This window comes from Homalodisca vitripennis, chromosome 4 (assembly GCF_021130785.1).
Source record: "Homalodisca vitripennis isolate AUS2020 chromosome 4, UT_GWSS_2.1, whole genome shotgun sequence".
NCBI lineage: Eukaryota > Metazoa > Arthropoda > Insecta > Hemiptera > Cicadellidae > Homalodisca > Homalodisca vitripennis.
In genome coordinates, this window is record NC_060210.1 from 90,273,007 (window position 1) to 90,291,218 (window position 18,212).

General features: G+C 34.1%; 1 protein-coding gene across 1 annotated transcript in view; it reads right to left on the reverse strand.

Moving 5' to 3' along the window:
- LOC124359746 (nicotinamide/nicotinic acid mononucleotide adenylyltransferase 1-like) overlaps positions 1-13,978 on the reverse strand; it is a 40,308-nt gene extending 26,330 nt beyond the window's left edge. Inside the window, exons 1-2 of the mRNA XM_046812746.1 lie at positions 13,811-13,978; positions 7,628-7,813 (exon numbers count right to left, since the gene is read on the reverse strand). Coding sequence (XP_046668702.1) covers positions 7,628-7,813; positions 13,811-13,978 — 354 coding nt within the window. The remainder of the gene's footprint in view (positions 1-7,627; positions 7,814-13,810) is intronic.
- Between the last annotated feature and the right edge of the window lie 4,234 nt (positions 13,979-18,212).

An 18,212-nucleotide genomic window follows, 5' to 3' on the forward strand; every position in this document is an offset into this window, starting at 1 on the left:
TATAAATGAGGCAATATCGAATAATAAACGTAGTATGCTAATTTTTTTAGATTTAAAAAAAGCTTTTGATTCAGTTGACAGAAACTGTTTGTTACGAAAACTTGAATTCATCGGGGTGCGGGGTAGCGCCCTCGCGTGGTTCCGTAGCTATTTCACAGATAGGCTACAGATTGTCTCGCTAGGCGAGGTGTCAAGCGATGTTCTGCCAGTGGACTACGGCATAGTCCAGGGTTCGAATCTTGGCCCTGTTCTTTTCTTAATTTATATTAATAATATTTCAAAGCTTTTAAACCAATGGTAAATTAACTTTATTTGCAGACGACACTCTTATTTTCATTACTGGTTCAACGTGGAAGGAGGTAAAAAACAAGGCAGAATCAGACCTTTTCTTACTAAAAAATTGGCTTGACCAAAATATTTTATCCTTAAATATATCAAAAACCAAATTCATGCCTATTTCGTTACGTAAAACAACTGATTACCAACTCGATAATTTAAAAATTCATGTCTGTGGAAGTCCCTTTAATAACGCGTGCTTTTGCAGTGAAATAAACAAGGTGCATTCGTATAAATACCTAGGAATTTTATTTGATTCAAATATGAAGTGGACTGAACATGTACAATTCTTAAAAAATAAATTACGGAAATATATCTTTGCTTTTAATCAGCTTAGTGAAATATTAGAAGAAAAAGAAATTAAAATGGCCTATCATGCTTATATTCAGTCTTTGTTATCGTTTGGTATTATTGCATTTGGAGGAGCTTATAAAACAATTTTACAACCGCTTTGTGTAATTCAAAAATCTATTCTTAAAGTAGCCTTTAAAAAACATCGGAGATATCCAACTGATAATCTTTTCTCAGAAATTGGTGTCCTAACAATTCGTCAGTTGTTTGTAAAATTTATTTTAGTTCATATGTATAAACACTCAGAAAACATTTTCGAAAGAGTATCACATCCTCATAACACCCGCTTCTCTGAGAATGTTGGTATAGTTGTTCCGCAATATGTTAAAACCTTTTCCAAAACAAACTGCTTTTACTTATCTCAAATTACTTATCTCAAATTATTTATCGTAATATGTGTCAAAAATACCAGAACGTTGATTTGCTCAATTTACCCTCTCTCTTTATTTTCAAAAAGCAAGTGACAGAGTGGCTTATTGCGCTGAGTTCGGAGGACACCGAGGCTGTTATCTCTCTGGGCCGGCCTGACCGTTGACCTCACAACATAACACAACACAATACAATACACTCTCACCGACTCACTTACTGTACCCCTCCCCCACATACCATCACCAATCATCTACTATTAATAGGCACAAGTTCTTTCAGACATAATTAGAATGAGATAGTTATATATTACATATTAGACAGTTCCAAGCTGAAACCCAGACTTAATTTTTCTAAATTATAATAAACTATGTTTATCATTGTTATTTTATTTATTTTTTATTGTTTCTTTCTTTTTTTTTAATCGTAATATGTTAGTTAAACTTTCTTTTAACTTCTTCATTATCATTTCCCATATTATTAACTTAGCTCACACTGTAACTTAGTCTACGCACAGGCTTTTGCCCATGTAGACTATTTCCTTTTTTTTATTATATCAAGGTGTTTTTAGTTATAATTAGTTAAACTTATTTTAAGATTATTAATTTAAAAAATTAATCAACAATATGCTTATTTTTTTCTTTTCTTTCTTTAGGTATGCACCATGTATATACTTGTGGTTGGGAATAAAACGATATTTCATTCATTCATTCATATAAACCTTCTACATAGAAAAATACAAATAAATACAAATTTTCATAGTGATCGGTCCAATAGTTTCTGAATCTATAAAGGACAAACACACAAACATTCATTTTTATATATTATTATTGATCATTGGTGCAATCTTGGTGAATTTAAAATTAGGCAATGACGTCTTCTATGCAACCTGCATTACACTACTGATCAAGCACTTTACAATAAAAATTTTCTAAATTTTAAATGTAAACAAATGTTTCTGCCTCTTTGATGAACTTCAGCTGAAAGTATTAACAGCTGTTAAGTATCAGTTCGCTTTGTATTATGTGTCGTAGCGCAGTCTGTCGGATCCAATATAAAACACTCTAACATCAACAACAATTTATAATTAAAAAATTAATTAAATAAACTATTTAAATTGGGCCAAATTTACTCTAGTATGTATGCCTATATTACTTCCAGGAACGTGTAGAATCACTGTACAAAATTTCACGATGTTTCGTGCATTGGTTCCAGAGTTATAACGGAACATACAAACATTCGCATTTATATACAGGGTGATTCATGAAGTTCTCCCCCCACTTCTACAGTACATTGTACTAGTAAAAATAATGAAAAAATGTTATATAAACATAGGTCCGAAAACGCTTCGTTAGCGAGTTACAGCTAGCGAAAGATTTCGCCTGAATTCCTGGGTAAAGAGTAAAATAAAGCCATACTGAACTTTTGGAAAGGTTAATTAAGTAAGAAATATCGTGGATTCTTATGTATTTTTACCTGATAAAGCTAATAAAATAGGTTTCAGAACTGTACCTGTAGTAGTTTTTGAGGGATTCAGGGTTAAATGCAAAAAATTGGGGCACGAAACAATGTTTTTTTAAGTTTGATGTACAATAACTTTGTTAAATTGGTAATAAATACATAAAATCAACAAACATTTATTGTAGAGAATTTAATAGTCTATAATGTATATAGACTAGCAGTTTCCCGTGGCTTCGCACACAATTTCCCGTTGAAAACAGTACACTATATTCACTTATTCTTCTTCTATCACATTCTAAACATTGCTGAGATAATTGACAGTCGTTCCTTCGTGAGCCTCTTGGGCGCATTATGAAGGTATGTATCATATTCCTGCCCCTATCTTTCGTGGTTTTTGCTAGGTGTTGATTAGTTATTCAGAACAGTTACTGTATACGGATAAAATGTAAATAACTACTAACTCTTAAAGTGCTGATATTGTGCTATGCAAGGTTAGGTTGGTGTATAACGCAAACGATAACATCCATAACATCAGCACAAACCTTGTCCTGATATTTCATCCAAGCAGTATTACTCCTTTAAAACATGCAAATTTTTTTCGAGCTGTACTGTAAAACTTAGAGACTATGATTGGGGACTTATGTACAGTCTTACCTCTGTTAATGAATGTTTAGATTATTTTCTATAGTGTATTGTTCTCTTGTATCAGTCAGTGTGTTCCACGAAAGAAGGTGAGAGTTCCAAATAAATATCCAGTATGGTTTACTCGTGAAATAATTATGGATTTAAAATTAAAAAACAAATGTGCTAAAAAAAAGGAAGTACTCTCGTCATCATAATGAATTATTTAAGTCTTTAAGAAAGACTGTTAAGAATAAAATACAAGTAGCACATAGAGATTACATTTCTTCGGTAGAGAATAACATAAAATTAAATCCTAATAATTTCTGGTCTTTTATCAAATCAAAACGAAATAATAACCATTTGAGTGTGAGTGAATTGAATAATATGTCTTGTTTTGATGACACATATACTGGAGATAATATACCTGATGCTTTTGCAAGTTACTTTTCATCTGTTTATGACCCACAACCCTCCTGTTACAATCTGGACCAGTTCATTAGTAGTCAAATCCTTAGACAATTTTTTTATACCCAGTTTTAATTCTAGTGATGTAGTGAGTACCATAAGAGAGATGAAATCAAAAAGGTCTTCGGGCCCAGATGGAATTCCAGCGTATATTGTAAAAGGTTGTGGGGAGATATTAGCAAAACCACTGTGTTTTATTTTTAATCTTTCACTTTCGTCATGTGTGTTTCCGGACAAATGGAAGGAGGCCCAAAGTTACTCCTATTTTCAAATCTGGAGAAAAAAATAAAATTGAGCATTATCGTCCTATTTCGTTGATAAATTCATTTGCAAAGGTTTATGAGCTTCTTTTGTATAAGCGGATATTTAGTGCAATCAAGTCTAGGATTTTCCTCAGAACAACATGGGTTCTTACCCAAAACGCTCTTCAGCAACAAACTTAATGGAGCTTTCTTTGAATTATTATCAGCTGAACTTGATAGTGGCGGTAGACTAGATGTAATATATACTGATTTTTCAAAAGCATTTGACAGGGTAAATCATGATATTTTGCTGCGCAAATTATTTCTCTTAGGATTTTCAGTTGATTTTTGTATATTTATGGCGTCATATTTACAAAACCGAACTCAGTTTGTGTCAATGTTAAACAAATCTTCTTGTGTTTATACAAGCTCCTCGGGTGTTCCTCAGGGCTCAAATTTAGGACCTCTCTTGTTTTTTAATATTCATTAATGATCTCCCTGTTGCTTCTCTGACTGTAAATGGTCTATTATTCGCTGATGATCTTAAATTATACAGGCCTATAAAAGATGATTTTGATGTTAACTTATTACAAAATTCTTTAGACCAGTTGTATGTTTGGTGTTCGACTAATAAGTTGGAATTGAATGTAAATAAGTGTTTTGCCATGTCATACTCACGGAGGAGGATTCCTGATTTTAACATTTACTTCATAAATAATAAAGCTTTAAAAAAATGTTTCTAAAATTAAAGATTTAGGTGTAATTTTTAGTTCTTCATTCTGTTTTAATGATCATGTCCACATGCTGGTGTCGATTGCATACAAAACTTCTGGGCTTTGTCAAGAGAAATTCAAGATATTTCCACAATACTAAGACAATTATGACTTTGTATAAAACTATGATAAGAAGTAAATTAGAGTATTGTTCTGTTATCTGGAATTCAATAAATGTGTTAGAGTGTAGCAATTTAGAGATAATACAAAACAAATTTCTTAAATTTTTATTTTACAAACAACATAATTATGTATGTCCTTTACGACATGCCCACTTCTAATTTTAAGGGGAAATGTTTGAGATTAAAAAATTGTCCATAAGAAGGGAACTAGCCTCAATAAGTTTTTTATGTAAGTTACTTAATAATTCAGTTGATAGTTCGTATTTGTTAAGTCACATAGGTTTGCATGTACCACATCATATATTTAGAGAATTTAATTTATTTGCTTTACCTACATGTAGAACAGTTTCCTCATTATAACTTTCCTTTGTACAAGACTCTACGGTTTCTTAATTTAAAACCAATCAAACATAGATATTTTTAATGATAATTTGGAAAATATTTTAAAGATATGCAGCAACCTTTTATTTTGATTTAATTTATTGTTCATTGTAGAAGTGTATGTGTACAATGAAGCAAGTTGTTATTTTTTTTTTAAATTTTTATAGAGTTCATTTATTTATGTTGTGTAAAGAAATTTTAATATTAATTTGTGTAACTGCCAGCAGTTTAGTTTAGTTTAGTTTGTTATGTTAAAGTTCATATTAAGAGTACATTAATTTTAGTTAAGATAGCTGTTTTGGGAATAATTGAAGGTTTTGTACTTTGTTTGTGCTATATCATGTCCTGTAGCTGTCATGTAAAATTGAAAATAAATAAATAAATAAATAAATAATTGACATCTCTCAGTGTATTTTATATAGTAATTAGCTGTATCCCGCGGCTTCGCACGCTTCGTAAACACATACTTCGTAACCTTTGCCCGTGTATGTGCACTTTTGGTTCAAGTGAATTATATTTCCAGTGCCGATGTCGAGTTTGCCTTGTTGCCACGATCAAGAAAATCTGTGTATGTTTATAGCCATCATACACTTACATGTAATTTATTATAAAGTGGTCTAACACTCAAACTTTTAACCCTTTCCACTCGGATTTTTTTCACTAGTCTGCCCCCTCAGCTCGTATTTATTTTAGAATATTTTCAGTAAAAACCCATTTTTAGCAAACTGGAAGTCAATAAAGTATATACATTATTATATTGTATAATAATTTTATTTTATTTCTAATTTATATTTTAGAGATATAAAATTTTATAATTACACTAATAAGTTTTACATTTTAGCATGGTATGGTATCGTTCAAAACACTCTGCAGGATGAAGACCAGGATTTTTTGAACAGGTTTTACAATAGTAAAGTGTTTCCTTTCTTCCTCCTGGCACCTTTCTATTGCTACAAACAGCACAGTCTTTAGTTTTTTTTGGTGGATGAGCTGCAAGAAAGTGAGGTTGTTTGTTTAGCCTTTCTTCTTTTTCTACTGATGAAGGACGACCCCGCTTCAAACTCATAGGGTTACGGACATGGCCTACAAGTTCAGTGATAAGGATTTCTCTGAAATTCCTGTGTTGAATTGTTTTTTCTCCATGGTTTTGTTTATTAGTGTTGAACAAGAGAAAGCTATTTACTATTCCCACTTCCAACATCCAGAAAAATAGCTTTCTCCACTACTTCAGAGATTTACGGGGAAATTTGTAGGAAGCAATATAGTGGTCTGCTTGGTCCAAGCCACCCATATATTTGTTATACTGACAGATAACTGTTGGCTTTTGTATGTTTATTTGATTATCCTTGCCTTAATTAAGTAATTCAGCAATAACTTCTGAATCAGAAAGAAAAGAGGTACTTGGTAACGACATATCGAGTCACTAATGCGAACGCGTCTGAAAATTGGTTAGGAAACGTGACTACAATGACAAAGCAAAATAAATCAGCAGCCAACCAATCGTAGTTCAGCTGTAATTTATTAGTTCCTGAGAATGTCGTGCGATCGCAGCACCAATCGGAAACATCGTAGGCCGGCTAAAAATAAAGTAAAGCTGACGTCACTGCAATGTCGGATGGCGTCCGACATACGAGCGGAACGGCAAAATAGCAATGTCGGACGACGTTCGACATACGAGCGGAAAGGGTTAAGTTCAATCAGAAATTTATCTTCAAGACAAATATACATCATAACTTCAATATAGTGTTTGGTTATTTAATATACATAACTGTCTCGTAATTGCAGTTTTTAGTGTGCAGGCGCTATGAAAACTTGTATCTTTTGCAGCACTGCCTGGTGGCGAATTACATCAATGGGCATAGTATATAAACCTTCTCAATGGAAAAATACATATACATACAAATTTTCATAATGGTCGGTTAAATAGTTTACGATTCCATAAAGGCCAAACATTCATTTATATATATATATAGATAAACTAGGAAATCTGCGCTACTAATTTATCCACATGCTGTCTTTATTTTGTCCATCTTAAACTCATTTATTGAAGTAATTGTTTGACTTTGCTAAATTTTTCTTTATTTTGTATATTTTAGATCTTTATTTGAGTGTGTTTATTAAAGTGCAATAATGTGCTATAAACAATATTCTAAATGTGAAAAAAGTAAAAAAATATTAAAAACCGTTAATAACTTTTCAACACTATAACGATAAGCAATTGTAACAATTATTTTATCATTCTTTAGCTTTAAAAAAAAATATATATATATATATAATATGTAACACTGATAATTTTTATGTCGTTATTATTTACATTCAATATATGCTTGCAAAACTCCTTAAGAACGTGTAGCACTACAAGGAAATATAGTCAGCACTTTAGAGGTTAATAATCATATTATACAAACAATTTTGATCAAACAAATTTGTAATTAAGGTAATGAAGTTTAAATACATCTAAACATTGTTTGTAATATAGTTTTATATATTCGTTTGTACGACTTACATCTTCGTCAAGCCAAAGGCCAGGTGTGTTGAAGGACTGGATGACATCACCTCCACAGAGCAGTTTGACGACGACTTTCTCGTCCTTGTTGCAGTGTTCCAACACTTTCGCCACCCACTGGTGTTCCTCTGATCTATGACGTTTGTTGGGAGACTCGTTACAAGACAATGCCGCGTTCAACTGGTTCTGTACAAACATTTCTTTATAGATGTAGAAAACCTTTGTTGTGAATTTGCCTACGAAATACCTAATATTAAAACATTAACAATTCTTTAAATCACATGAATATTGTTGCTCAACATTGAATACCAAGCAAAAATTGTCCACTTAAGGTCATTGGTAAGACCTAATTTATATTTGGCGATTCTAATTTCCTTCATAAATACAGCAAAGTGTAGCTTGCTTAAGCTTAAAATATATAATATTAAAAATTTTCCTTGCATAATATCAAAATTTTTGTAGCATGTTCTTATAAGATCTTAGAGCTCTTTTGTAAATAAATAACTATAAATGAAAATAAACCGAAAGCATTATTAAATCAAATGCAAATAAATCAACTGATTCTTTACCATCCAGACCTTCTGAGGAATTTCCAATATTTCCACTTTTGAATTAGTTATAAAGCCATGGATGTATACAAAGGGGCTTATAGGGCTCAAAAATACCAAAATTTTTAAAAACACACATTAAATTGCATCTAGTAGTTTGTTTTTAAGGTACAATACATTCATGAGATCTTAAAGCTGAACAATTTCTTTTAGGACGTTTTTTGAGGGTATTTTATACCTCCTAAACCACCCAGGTATTAGCCACCTTCCAAAATAATTTTCTACATACGCAACGGTAGAAGCATCTAGTTCTAAAAACAAATTGATCGGTGTCAGCAACCAATCCACAGCACTAAATTAAACACAAGTTACCAAGAAGGCAGAAAAAGGTTAAAATACAGTCTGCTTCTCGTTAAAAAAAGATTTTTTGGATTAACTGTTTGTTGAAAAATACATAGCTATAATCTAAATAAATCATATCTGCAGCTTGATAATACTGAATAAAAGTTCCCAAAATGTCATGTTCCCATTGCTTAAAAATTACATATAAAACTCTTTTAGATGTTCTTGTTATTTTTAAAATTTTATTATTGCACTAAGATAACTTTACAAAATTTTATTCATCCAACAAAATAAATGTAAAGAATTTACTGTTCTTTATTATATGATATTTACACTTTGACTGCGACACAAATCATCTACCGACTTTAGGACAGTCAGAGTATTAGTAATGTGTGTACCACAGTATAACACAGCCAATGTGTTAATCCTAGAACTGGCGGTCATTTCATCCTGTAGTGCCGGGCTGTTTTGGAGCTTCGCGCAAGGTTTTTTAAAAAAAATTATTAAAAATATAAAATAAAAGTATATATTTTTGTGTTCAGGATTAAACGTAGAATTACACTATATTGTAAAATTAACCATACAAAATTTTTTTAATCAAATATAAAATTTACGAAAAATATTTATTAAATTTGGGGGGACCATACCTAGCAAATGAAGTTATAGTGACATATATTTAAAAGTGAGATAGCCATTCTGTGTCAAATTTTATCTAGTTTCAGAAAAACATAAACATTATACACATTTATGAAAGCATCATAAAGCTATAGAACAAAAAGCAGTGATGCGCATAAATTCTGAAAATCGGGTGTACACTTAAGACTTTGGTAAAACAAGTTTTGCTAATACATTTATCTATGAATACATGTTATATTGTGTATTTTCTTACTTAGAATAAAATAGAATATACAGTACTGATGAAATAATATTACCATAAATTATTTTTTGAAACGTAAAAAAAGTCACATTTTGGCATCATTCAAAAATTTTGCGAAAAATTTTCATTCAGCAAAATATAAAATCGTTTCTAAAGCTTGTACTATATCAAAATTTATAAATTTATGGTTTATAAGTAATAGGAAATATTACGTAGTTAGAAAACTATAAATATAACTAAATATATGGAAAAATTATAGAATAACCCAAACAGTTATTATATATAACTAAGGAAATTACAGGAAATATATATTTTATTGTGAAAACTATCTATTTACCAAAACTAAATAGTTACTTCAGAGCTAAAAGAGTGCTATAAATAACGTTTAGTAAGTGAAAACAATAATAAACTATGTGAAATGAATTTTAGCCAAGTCATTTTGCCATAGCCTACACAGAGCCGCTAATTTCTCAAACATATTTCAGTAAATAGAAATTGATTTATTCTAAAATATATATATATTTACACTACTACGACATCTAACAACACACTACACATTAAATACGACACTAAAACACGCATAAAACTACTGAAACTTACAAATATCCACAGCTCGGCACGAAAGTGATACCGAACAGCCGCGGCAAAATGGCGGTCACAACAAACGGCGTCGCGTTTTCTTTTACGTTCAAAATAACAAGCTTACTACGTCATAACCATAATACAAAGAGGAATAAAACTTATCTGTTCCCTAGCATTTTTCTTCCCGAATCCAATGGTGCATGAATTAAATCGATACATTACCGGAGTATATTGTAAAAAGTAATTATACAAGGGAATGTTTGACCAACAAAATTTTGTCGGTTAACACTACAGAAGCGGCATTGACTGACAAAATTTTGTCGATTAACAGATGGAGGGTTAAGGTTTAGGCAATCTAGGCATTTTTACTGTAGGAATCATTTTCATTATGTTGTCTATATTGTATAAGTGTATCAACCAGAACAAAAATTAAATAAAAAAATTAGTTAGCGTTTTAAATAATGAACGTGCGAAAACATACATGAAACACATTCATAGTGCAGACAATAAGAATATGTAGTAAACAACAACAAAAATAAAATTACTTTTCAGGATTTATTTGGATATCTAGGCTGGAATAATGTAATCTTATACATGTAAATAAATTACAAAATGTGTTGCTAAGCATTAATCTTGAGAATGGCTGGATCAATTCAGCTAATTATTTTTTTACAATATTCAATTAAATCCGAGGAAGGTTTTGGAATACAGAAGAAAATGGTAATATTTATATTTTATGATTAAAAACTAACTGACACTAAGCAGGTGTGACCCTTTCAACTGAAGCTGAAACATCTGTTAACATATAAATAATAAAAATATTAAGTATACAGTGCTTGATAAGTAGTGTAATGCAAAGGGCAAAGACAAAGTTAATATCCAACTTTTACTCCTGATTAAGCCAGTGACGAATTGAAAAACATTTAATGCATTATAAATACTATTTAAACACTGCCATAAAACCAATGGTATCAATGGAAAAGTATATGTGTTGTTGATATATTGCCAGTTGAGCCTCACCCCTGCTCTACTTTACCGGCAATACAATAACAGCTGGTTCTAAAAGAGTGAAACGAGTTAATGATGGCTCATATATTTAACTAGACAATAGACAATAGACAAGTTTCTTTATTGACATATTCTTAAAGAATAGTAATAGAGTCACATATTACAAAAAGTTAGCTTATAATGAAACAAAGTCAAGGTTTTTGTAGTCTCCATTCTCCATTGCAGGCGTTCAGGAACTCATCCAGTGTATAAAAAGGTTGATTTACTAGGAGGTTATGCAGTCTTCCTTGTAGGGCATTCCTCTTCAATCCTTTCATTGTATCTGGTAGAGCATTCCACAATTTCCGGCCGATGTAGGATGGCTTTTCCTCAAAGATTGCTGTGCGATGTGGGGGCAGAACATAGTTAGTTGCATGACGAGTATTGTACGAGTGGAAGTCTTTCCCTGTTTGAAGACTCAGACTATGAGCATGTAGAATAACTTCTTGAATGTACAGAGCAGTGATAGTCTTTATGCCAAGGGCTTGGAAGGCTTGCCTGCAGCTTTGTTGAGGTTCAAGGTCAGCAAGGATTCTGATGGCTTTTTTCTGTAGGATGAGCACCCTGTTGAGGTTCCCAGCAGAGGACCCACCCCATACAGCAAGCCCATACCTCATGTGCGTTTCTAGTGAATAGTAAGCTGTTTTAGCTGTTTCTAAATTTCCAGTCCATTTTATGCGCCGCACAGCATATATACCTGTGCTGATTTTTTTACACATGCCATCTACATGCTCTGTCCAGTTTAGACTTCCATCCAGGATGACTCCTAGAAATTTAACGTGGTTTTCAATTTCTACGTCAGGTATTTTTGGAATGTAGTCTTTTCTTTTACTAAAATTAATCTGTATTGTTTTTGATGGATTTACAGCCAAGTCATTTTTTCTGCAGTATGTCAGTGCTTTGCGCAGGGAGTTGCAGGCAGTTGTATGCACTCCTTCTGCTGTAGCATCACTGATTAGGAGTGTTGTGTCGTCAGCATACATAACACAGGTGGGTGTTGTGGTCTTGGATGTATGCTGGGAAGTCATTGACAAATAAAACAAAGATGACTGGGCCTAGAACTGATCCTTGTGGCACTCCGCGTTTGACTGGTTGTGGGTTTGATTGAAAGGTGTTTTTAAGGCCATGTGTAGTGCTCTGTACTTCAACTACCTGTGTTCGCCCTGAGAGATAACTCATAAACCAACTGTTAGCTATACCAGTAATGCCTAGAGATTTAAGTTTTTTTGATATGAGATCATGTCCTAGACAGTCAAATGCTTTGCTGTAGTCAAGAAGCAGAGCAGTGATGTATTGTTCTTTATCTATTTGGTCAATGATGTATTCAATTAGGTTGATGATAGCTGATGTGGTTGATTTACCTTTCAGAAATCCATGTTGACAACTAGTGACTATGTTAAACTGCTCCAGGTGGGTCATAAGTCTATTGAGAACTACTTTTTCAATTATTTTAGAAAAGGTTGAAACAAGTGAAATAGGACGGTAATTTTTTATTTCAGTCGTTGATCCTTTTTTATGTTTTGGATACACTTTTGATTGCTTTAATGCAGCAGGAAATTGACCAAGGCTGAAAGATGCGTTTATTATGCTGACCAAGGGTGGTATTAGCTCTTCAGCACAATGCTTTACAATTTTGGATGAGTATTCATCCATTCCACTTGACGGCTTAGATTTAAGGGAATTGATGACCTCTCTTACTTCTCTGTCACTTGTTGGGCTTAAGTTGAAAACAGTTTGGCAGTTGTCTGTTATGGAATGGTTGTTTGCATTGTTGTCATGATTTCCTACTGTGTGGTTGCTGAGTTTCAGTGTTGCTTCAGCAACTTGAGTGAAGAAAGTGTTGAAATGTTCTGCGACTTCAATTGGATTATCCACCACTTTGTCATTGATTACAATACGGCTTTGAGGTAGGAGTTCTCGTTTTCCTTTTCTTTCATTGTTAATAACAGTCCATAGGGCTTTGGTTTTGTTGGCGGCTGACTCAATGAAATTTGAGTTTGCATTTTGTCTTAGGGCTCTAAGTTTATTGTCATATTTTTTCTTCCTTTCCACCATAACTACTTTATCTTGGATATTTCCTGACATTTCGTATTTATACAGTGATTTTAAAAAAGTATCTTTGAGGTGTTTTGACTCATTGTCATAGCACAATCTTTTATTTTTTGATTTCCTTCTACTTTTCTTCATGGGGCAAGCGATATCAAGTGATAATTTCAAGATTCCTAGAAATATATTGTAGGCTGCATCAGCGTCAGGAGCATTATGGATGTTGTCCCAGTTTTTTGTTCAGTAGAAGGGATTTTAGATTGTCTAAATTGGTTTGACTAAAATGCCTTTTAAAGGAAGTCTGTGGCAGAGTGTTTATTTCATATCTATTTATCTGGCATATCTGAGCAGTATGATCAGAAAGTCCTGTTTGTATAATGGCTGTGTCAACGTTGTACTCAGGTATGTTGGTGCATATGCAATCAATCGAAGAGGCTGTGTCGTGAGTAATGCGGGTGGCAAGTAGGGGCAATCTTTTGATGTTATGGGTGGACATCATAAAAAAACTCATAAAATCCCAACATCCACATAGAGAATCGTTTTGAAGAGTGCTTGTCCTAAAGAGATTCAGTTGGTCTACTACCAAACATAGGATTGCAAGAATTGTTAATGTCTAAATATTGTAAATATTCTACTATGGATTCATATATGTGTGTTGAGAAAAGTAGCTTATCTTAAAATCTGAGCACGAACAGTTAGCACAGGGGAGCCAAAAAGAATAGAAATACAACAATTCTCTACCTGATGATGCTGCAGTACGAGTCTGGTGCGCGTCCAGTGGTCTTGTCGGCTCTCCCACTCACTCATTCGGATCCAACTAGAGCTATTGAGGGCGAGGCGCAGCATCTCACAGCGGTCCAACGAGCAGGCGAGATCTTTCTTCCCATACTTATCATGCACAGGAGACATTACTCCTCCTATTACCTTGTATTGCCCAGTCCTGTCCAGGTAATCTCTTGCAATTTCTGGGAAGTAAATATTGTTTTGTACATTTACATAATGCTTTTGGAAAAGAATCCTAAAGTAAGATAATATATACTAGGAATAGGGGTTAGCTTTCATTTCAGAGTGCAATACTTAAAGAATAGCATAGGGAAGAATCAATTACATATGAAATAATTTTGTTTATACATCATCGTTACTATAAGAAAAAACATTGGTTGAATCAATTCTTTCAATACCAACTTATATAGGGAATAATTTCATGTCAAATCAAACACACTTTTAGAATGGTTTAAACTCAACACCTCATATTTTGATGAAATTTGGTGTATAGGTAGTCCCCATATAGAAAAATACCAAATTTTTTCAATATCAACCGGTTTTGGGATTACAGTTATGTAAAGACGGCCAAAACTGCCAAATACTGTGCATTTAGACTATTTTTTTATTGAAGTTGCTGCAAGAGCTGAATAAGGTGTCATTTTAAAGCTATTTTAATGACCTTACATGTCATATACCATTATGACATGAAATGGCGATGATAAAACTAAAAATCAACAAAACATGTCTAAATATAATTGGAATATATAGATCTCCGGATAAAAACCTTGATGAGGCTCTGGAACTAATGTCGGCAATGATAGAAGTCAGCAAAGCAGAAAATAGTCCTGTTATCATCATGGGAGACATAAATGTGGATATCCTAAAACCAGATCGAAAGTCAATCAAATTAAATGAAACCCTAGCATCTCATGGAATACAACGGGTCACTCTGCCACCCACAAGAATAACACCGGAATCTAAAACTTCAATAGACTGTATCTGTACCAACCTTACAATGGAAGAAGTGGATACTTCAAATTATTGATGCAAAACTATCAGACCACACAGCTCAAATGTGTTCCTTGATATTACAAAACACACCAACAAAGCCTACTAATCTAAGTAGAGATCTTCAACCACAAAGTCTACAAGACCTTAACCCCCCCCCCCCCACCCCCCCCCCCCCCCACCCCCCCCCCCCCCCACCCCCCCCCCCCCCCACCCCCCCCCCCCCCCACCCCCCCCCCCCCCCACCCCCCAACTGTAACCTTTCAAACCATTAAAATTTGCTTTTCTTGAAGTTGAATACGTTTCCCATATTTTGATCTTCGTACATAGGTAAACAAATTTTTCGTTTTAATAAAAAAGTGGGAAATGAGGCATTTTTGTTTAAAATGTGTTTAGAGTACATGTTTGGATGTTATATTTTTTTAACATTGGACACCTTTACCAATGAAAATGGTGAAACTCACATATTTACATTTAAAAAAAGAAAGATAATACAAATTACTAAACAATATTCTTATAAATTAATAACAAAGGAACGTTTACTTCTTTCGACCACCTTTTTTGGCTTCACAAACATTTGAGTGATGCAATTTCAAAAAAATATTCCTGATACACTCGTTGAATGTGTAAAGTCTCAGAAAGATCAATGAAGGAATATACAATCCATAGAAAATAAAACACGTATATTTCTTCGAGGAACACTACATGTACACCGAGTAAATTTTGATACGTATTATTAGTACGGTTTTGTCTACAGCAAGATTTGCGTACGCAGATTCGCTGTCTGCACTTTCTTAAATAAATATGTTGAAATTTTCAGTAACTCAACCTAAAGTTTTCAATAGGAAGTGTGTTAAAGTTCCATCGAATTTATTGACGTAGGTATAGTGCCAAAATCGGATTGTCATTTACCTGTATGTGCTTCACTTGCGTCAAAAATAATCATGGGTTGCAAACTTTTCGGTTATTTGGTATTATACGGAGGCCATTATTGTGAAGAGTTTTTCTTACCGTTAAAAATTGCCTATAACAAATAACTATAACAAGTAGTATATAGTGACTGAGTGGCCTCCTTCTCACCGACGACGCTTTTTTGGGGGGGTAGAAAACGAGAACTGATCGTCATAATGACTTTTTAATTTTGACAGTACCGCTAAGTAAGATAAAGTCTGTTATTTCTAATTATGTAGTTTTTTTAGATTCCCAGTAAGAAATCCCTTCCAAAAATAGTGACCTCCGGACAGTACCAAAGTAACAACATTTATTTGTTGATTCAGTTTTTTTAGATGGGATAATGTTACTGCTGTAGGATATGAAAGAGGGCCTGATTAGGTTACAGGGTGTGAGCAGCGCTAATCTAACCAAGCTCTTAAAGCACTGAAATCTCTAATTATTCAAATAACCGGAAGACCAGCGAGATAGCCCGGAGGAAGTCGGAGCGGTGCTATCACGGTGTATCTCGGAATCGCTATATGAACAATTACAGAAGGCACAATGTCCATTACACGGGTTCGTTACCGGTGCCTATGGCCACACCGTGACTCGCTGTTTACTCTTTTCTTCGTAATATTACGTTTCGGCCTTTACCTAATATCAAAGTAATTACCGACGCAAGGTGCACTAAAAACAAATATCCTGAGACAATGCAAGGGAATCCTGCAATGTAATCCTTTGGCAAATTATCTCATGGAAGAACACTTTGATAATTTGTAATCTGCCCACAATGTCCATTACACGGGTTCGTTACCGGTGCCTATGGCCACACCGTGACTCGCTGTTTACTCTTTCTTCGTAATATTACGTTTCGGCCTTTACCTAATATCAAAGTAATTACCGACGCAAGGTGCACTAAAAACAAATATCCTGAGACAATGCAAGGGAATCCTGCAATGTAATCCTTTGGCAAATTATCTCATGGAAGAACACTTTGATAATTTGTAATCTGCCCACAATGTCCATTACACGGGTTCGTTACCGGTGCCTATGGCCACACCGTGACTCGCTGTTTACTCTTTTCTTCGTAATATTACGTTTCGGCCTTTACCTAATATCAAAGTAATTACCGACGCAAGGTGCACTAAAAACAAATATCCTGAGACAATGCAAGGGAATCCTGCAATGTAATCCTTTGGCAAATTATCTCATGGAAGAACACTTTGATAATTTGTAATCTGCCCACAATGTCCATACACGGGTTCGTTACCGGTGCCTATGGCCACACCGTGACTCGCTGTTTACTCTTTTCTTCGTAATATTACGTTTCGCCCTTTACCTAATATCAAAGTAATTACCGACGCAAGGTGCACTAAAAACAAATATCCTGAGACAATGCAAGGGAATCCTGCAATGTAATCCTTTGGCAAATTATCTCATGGAAGAACACTTTGATAATTTGTAATCTGCCCACAATGTTCATACCGATTCACAATAATCTCGAGCATCACCTTTCATAACCTTTTTAACATGATGTTCCTCTCCCTTCGTATCCCTCCAGTTATGGTTTGAAATACCTGCATTGAAATCAATGAAGTCGTGCGGATGTTAATGTAATATTAAACAAGTTGTCTTTGAAGGTAAATGAAAAGAATTTTAGAAAAACTACCACTCTTGCATTTGATCATACTTGTGATTTTTAGTTCAGCACAAATAATGAAATCGTTGATGGTGGCTCAACTGGAATGGTATGTCTTAACTACATCACTGTACGGTACACTTATGTCTTCCTCTACACTCTAGAGCAATTATATAAATTATTGTAATGTGGCAAGAAGTTTGGCGCCTGGTGATTGGGCACCGAGATAGTCACGAAGCTCCCATCTGAAATCTAGGGAGTCAAATAATTTATATGTTTGCCAACACAAGGTGCACGATGTGATCAATCTATCGATAGATTCGTGGTTGAAGTAGAAAACGGGTAAAAATTACTTTACCTAGAGAGTGTGTTTCTCTGACTTCATAGATTTTCATAAGAATAATAGGTTTTTCCGTAACCTCGGCCTCATTTCCTCAAGTAATTAATGCTGCTTTTAAAGTTTTAAATGTTATTGATAATGTTTTTCAACATGGATCATCAAACTTCATGATTACGTAACGCTTCTAATAGTGTGGTGTTCCTCATGTACCCCTCATTTCCGCCGTTTAGACACCATCATGTTCGTAGACAACGTGTTAAACCCGGTGCGTGCTGCGGCGGACAGTACGACGCGCGACGTGTCGGAGATGACGGGTTGTAATCAGGGCACAATGTGCACGTAGACCGACTAACGGTGACAACAAAGCCCAGAGCACTGACCTTGACTGACCAGATCATCTGTGACCTTGGAGGAGATCATTTCTCCCCCTGACTAACGCGTTACTCGACTCGCCTTAG